The sequence below is a fragment of the Agrilus planipennis genome, unplaced genomic scaffold (assembly GCF_000699045.2).
Source record: "Agrilus planipennis isolate EAB-ADULT unplaced genomic scaffold, Apla_2.0 scaffold46, whole genome shotgun sequence".
In the NCBI taxonomy this organism is placed as follows: Eukaryota; Metazoa; Arthropoda; class Insecta; order Coleoptera; family Buprestidae; genus Agrilus; species Agrilus planipennis.
In genome coordinates this window covers 1,134,909-1,139,826 of record NW_020438933.1, presented here as the reverse complement: position 1 = coordinate 1,139,826, position 4,918 = coordinate 1,134,909, and the positions used below count along the sequence as shown (strand labels likewise).

At 29.8% G+C, this 4,918-nt stretch overlaps 1 protein-coding gene across 1 annotated transcript in view; it reads left to right on the top strand.

Annotated features, from left to right (window-relative positions):
* The window catches only part of LOC108744735 (FERM, ARHGEF and pleckstrin domain-containing protein 2), a 58,311-nt gene extending 53,777 nt beyond the window's left edge, over positions 1-4,534 (top strand). The window contains exon 11 of the mRNA XM_025974256.1: positions 4,312-4,534. Coding sequence (XP_025830041.1) covers positions 4,312-4,343 — 32 coding nt within the window. The 3' untranslated portion in view covers positions 4,344-4,534. The remainder of the gene's footprint in view (positions 1-4,311) is intronic.
* The last annotated feature ends 384 nt before the right edge of the window (positions 4,535-4,918 follow it).

Sequence of the window (4,918 nt, the reverse complement as noted above, 5' to 3'; positions counted from 1 at the left end):
TCTCACATTATTATAATATAATTATACATAACAAACTATTTTGTTTACTTTTATACGTTTTAGTTTTAATCAAAATTTATATGAGAATGGAAATTTCGTTTTACATTGTGCACCATATGCTGTTTAATATCCTTTTTATACGTATGTATCTAGATACTCTGTGTTTTACATTAAAATAATCTATACCTATACGTGTCTAAAATACTGGTCTGGAAGTATGCAAATGCTTGAATTACAGCAGTACTTTAATGCAGTAACATCGAAATTTTTTCATAAATAATATATGTAATTTTTTCATTGTCCTTAATACATCCAGAAATGAATTTGTGGAAAAAATTATTATACCCAAAATTGAAATATTTTGAATGAGATTGAAATGAAGATGGATGCTCGTACTATTAGTTAATAAGGAAAAAAAAACCTATGGAGGTATTTGTCTTATTATAAGTAGGTTAAGACATTACTTGGTTGGAATACTTTTCATGTTCGATTTCATACCTATTATTTTTTGATTATATATAAACGTAATTTACAAGCGCAGTTACTACCATATTCCAGGAAAAGACTAATCTTTACAATTCTTCTCCCTTGAAGTACATGTAGATTGATTTTGTGCATGTAATTTTGCTAAATGCCCCTATATATTTTTATTTGGTTAGATACACGTACTCATGTGCGTATGTATATATACTCATACATATACCTAATACATATCTTTACGATAGTTACATTGCGGAAATAACCATTAATAAACAGATTTTTCTATTAATATCATTAAAAATTGTCTCAAATTGTTCATTTGAATTCGTTTATTTTATTATTACGATTATTTTAATCGTACATTCCTTCTTTTCCCGTGTTCATGTAGAGAATTCCACCACTGCATGTAGTGACACCGCGTTACACAATTACACTAGGTAATTCTGACCATCACAGCCGTAACAGTCATTACCCTCATGTATGTCACTGGGTGGTGCGAGATGACTCATTCTATTTCTTTATGTACCTTCTTCTCCCTTATTTTTTTTGGGGCTGATCAATAATAGTGTATATCGTAGACCACCTGCAAAAGCTGCTATTCTCAAATATGGCTAGGCACATTGCAGAGCAATTAATGTATTGTATTTAGCATCAATGCACACGTACTTGTATTGGTTATGTTCACGTTCAGAAGTAGCTCCAACTACTAAATTAAAGTTAGTGTAGAACCCATGAAATCTTATGATCCGGGCTCGCGGCAAATTTTTTCTTTTCATGAATAATTTACCAAAAATTATACAATATTAATTTTTAGTCTATACCAATATGGCCATGCCAACTTTAGAGATGTGATTGCGTGATTATCTGACTGGTTCTTGCGATTGCCTGTAATTAGAATATGTTCTTTATTGCATGTTTTGCAATTTCCTCCCTCAAAATTTCTTAAGAAATGATCTGTCGACAAGCAACAGCGGTTAGATTACTTGATGTAACTTAGTGTGTCAGAAACTAACATGTCCAAAAATCTCTTGCAGGAGTATATTTTATGATGCTGACTGCATAAATCACACTGGCTTGTTTTTGTTGTCACAAATGTAAATTTTGCTGTGTTGTGTTTTTTTATTAAGTTTTTCCATTGATCTGTTTTTTTCTTGTTTACTTTGGTTAATTGTTTCTAGTACTCTGATTTATAAAATCTATCAATCTTGTTTTTTCGATACCATAGTTTCCCACTTTTGTTTCTTATAGTAGTTCAGTTTGTTTGATATTAATAAGAGATCCCAATATTGAACTGGCTGTTTTAGAATTTTTAACGCTCTTACATGTTTTTGTATACTATCAACTATGTTTCTTAAAGTTCCAAATGATTCCTTTATAACTTCCTGAATTTCGAAAATTGCTTTAACATAGTACAAAGATTTCGAGTCATGGTATCTTTTTCGTAATAACTCCCATACTATCTGATAATTATCATTGGAGTGCCTCACTCTGATCGTAAATACTAAAATCTTCTGTTATTTGTTAGTTTCTTATTTTGGTTTACAACTGCATCAGAAGTCTCACTAAACATTAACCATTTACTATATTGACCATTAAATGTGGGTAAATTAATGTGTGGCAATTTACCGTAGTCATTAGCAGCCGAATCCGAATTTTGATTACTATACGTATGTATGATTGTGTGGTGTGTTTCTTTAAAGTACATATTATACTTCATAGTATTTTTTAGCAAATAAAAATGTATTAAAATACGAACTCTCAAATTCTTCTTTCACTTCATCTATAATATCCGTTAATAACTCAATTTTCGTGTGAATTTCTTGGAAATGTAAAAAAAGGTCAAATTTGCTTATTCTACTTTTCAGCTGCTTAATATCTGAAGTTTCCGTAATAAAATTACTCAAGAAAGTATTAAACCTGATAACTTGGCTTTTTAAAAAAATGCCTCTTTGATGTTTCATTGCTTTTATTTCTGAGATCAGAATTAGTTTGCTCCAAATTATCCGTGTTAAGGTCAGAATTTGCCGTTTTTTAAACTAATTATTAAAATGTTATTTTTGGTGAAAATGAAAGACTGGGATTATACAAGATTAATTAAGGAATACTCATTTATTGTTTACTATGGGATCACGCATCTGACAATGTGGGATGCTCTCCGAGTTCCCTCCTTTTTGCTTAACATGTGTTGCGAGGACGTCGCCTAGATGTTCACATGTATTGGATAGGAAAACCCTACTCAGAATTGTGATGCTAGACGTACCAACCAAAAATACCAACTTTCAGTTGTTCGAAGGTATTTGAAATAGTTAAAAAACTTTCATTCAAACTAAGTGACTAGTAAGAGTCCCAGACATAAAAAACTATAAAAACACAGTGGATGTTTATTGGCCTACGTTTTTCGTGTGTACCGCACTTTTGATATACAGAGAACGTAAAAACATTTTAGGTATATATTTCTAAATAGCAGGAAGATGTATACCAAGTTAATTGTAACGCGAATATTACGAAATTTGCGTACCATCTTATCGTTTGCCTATAATACCCATGTTTTTAAGAAAGAAAAGAAGTTATTAAATGTATCCTCACAGAATATCTTAAAATAAAAGCAGATAATAATAACAACTGGTTTATTACTTTGTAACGTTTATGTTGTTGCATTATCATTTTATGCAAATTAAAAACGAAGCGCTTATGCCACTGTACAAGTCGACTTTTTGATAAGTTTTTTTTCTGGCGTAAGATGCTAATAATATTCATGCATGGAATTGACTTGCATTTAAGAATCATATTTTTTTTATTTAGTGATTCGTCTATTTAATAATTATGTACGTGCAATATTGCAATGCTTTGAGATGGAGGTTACCTAAAAAGGTTTACATTCTCAACAGTAAATAATGCCTTAAAATAAAGTGTTTATGTATGTATGTATGTATGTACGTATATATGGATGTATGTACTTCCTGCGTAATTGTATAAGTACATATATTTATATAAAACCAGATTTGAAGTAAAGGTATTGTATAATATTTTCAATTTCTTCCTCTTAGTTTGACTATGAATAAAAAATCAGAGTCAGTAAAGTATGTAAGGTTTTATTTAATTTAATATAAAACTGACACCAACGTCTCTTCTTCTGTTGTGAGCCTTATCAATAATTGTAAAGTTAGTAATATTATATATATATTTTGAATTGTTTGGACACTTACTAAGTTTTTTAGTTAGCTGAAATTTGCTTCCAAATAGTTCCGTAATTGCAAAAGGTACAGAATAGCATATTATGAATAAGAACATAGAATTACATAATTGATATTATAAAAAGCCTATTTTTTATTGTTTCTTTCAGTAAACTGAGCGTGAGAATAATGTAAATTGGTTTTATCAATTTACTTTGAACATAAGTATTAGGCGTATAAGAAAATTTGAAATTTGATAAAATTTTAAAATTAGGGCTGTGAAAAAAAATCGAACTTTTACTTTAAAAAATTGGTTGATTAATCGATATAATCGATGGCTTTGCCGATGCAGCATTTCACGATCAATTTACTACATGAATAATCGCATGCGACCGCCCATCATAGTTCCATGGCAGGGTATTTCGGATACTTGCCGTGAGCGACAATGTACACATTCGAAATTAAAGTTATACCGATATTGAAAATCATTTTAGCTCTTTTACTCGCATATTAAATTTCATATACTTTTCCATAAACTTTAAATTGAAAATTAGAGAGACAATCAGTACTTAATGATTAATTACGTTGATGTGAATATTATATCTATTAATCTTCAATTTTCAATCATGATAATGGCCCTAATTGTTTCTTTTTGTAGTTTCTTGGATGTATAACTTACTAACTAACTAACTAACTGTTGTTACTAAAAGAACAGAGGGCATTGGACTTAGTAAAATGTAAATGTGGAATTGTAAGAAGTTGGAATGTTTATAACGCAACTCTAGCTAATCTATGTTTCTAAAGTTCTCTTTACTTGTGTTATTCGTTACATGTATTGTTATATGATTATCCAGTTTTGTTGGCAATAAAATTAAAATTTATGCAATTGTTCTTACCTTCATAACTAATCCCGTGATGTGAATATATGCTTCCACTAAGGTGAGAATAAAATGTTATAATTGCCTGTTATCTGTTTAGCGGTAGAAATATTTTTCGTAACTTGCTTCTTGCGATTTTGCTCTGTTAATTTTATCAAATTGCATGTGTGTCTGGATACTATTCTGGTAAATACGTATTTCCTTCTTATAGGAAAAGTGCACAATAGATCAATTAGATATTGTTTTAAAGCCATTGATACAATAGTAAATAATGTATAGTGGAATGTTGTTTAGTTTTTCTATTAAAAAAAACTTTAGTTAACATAACGTGAAGGTCATATTAAGTTTAATTAACCCGTCTACTTTCGATTTTGGAAATTTCACCTT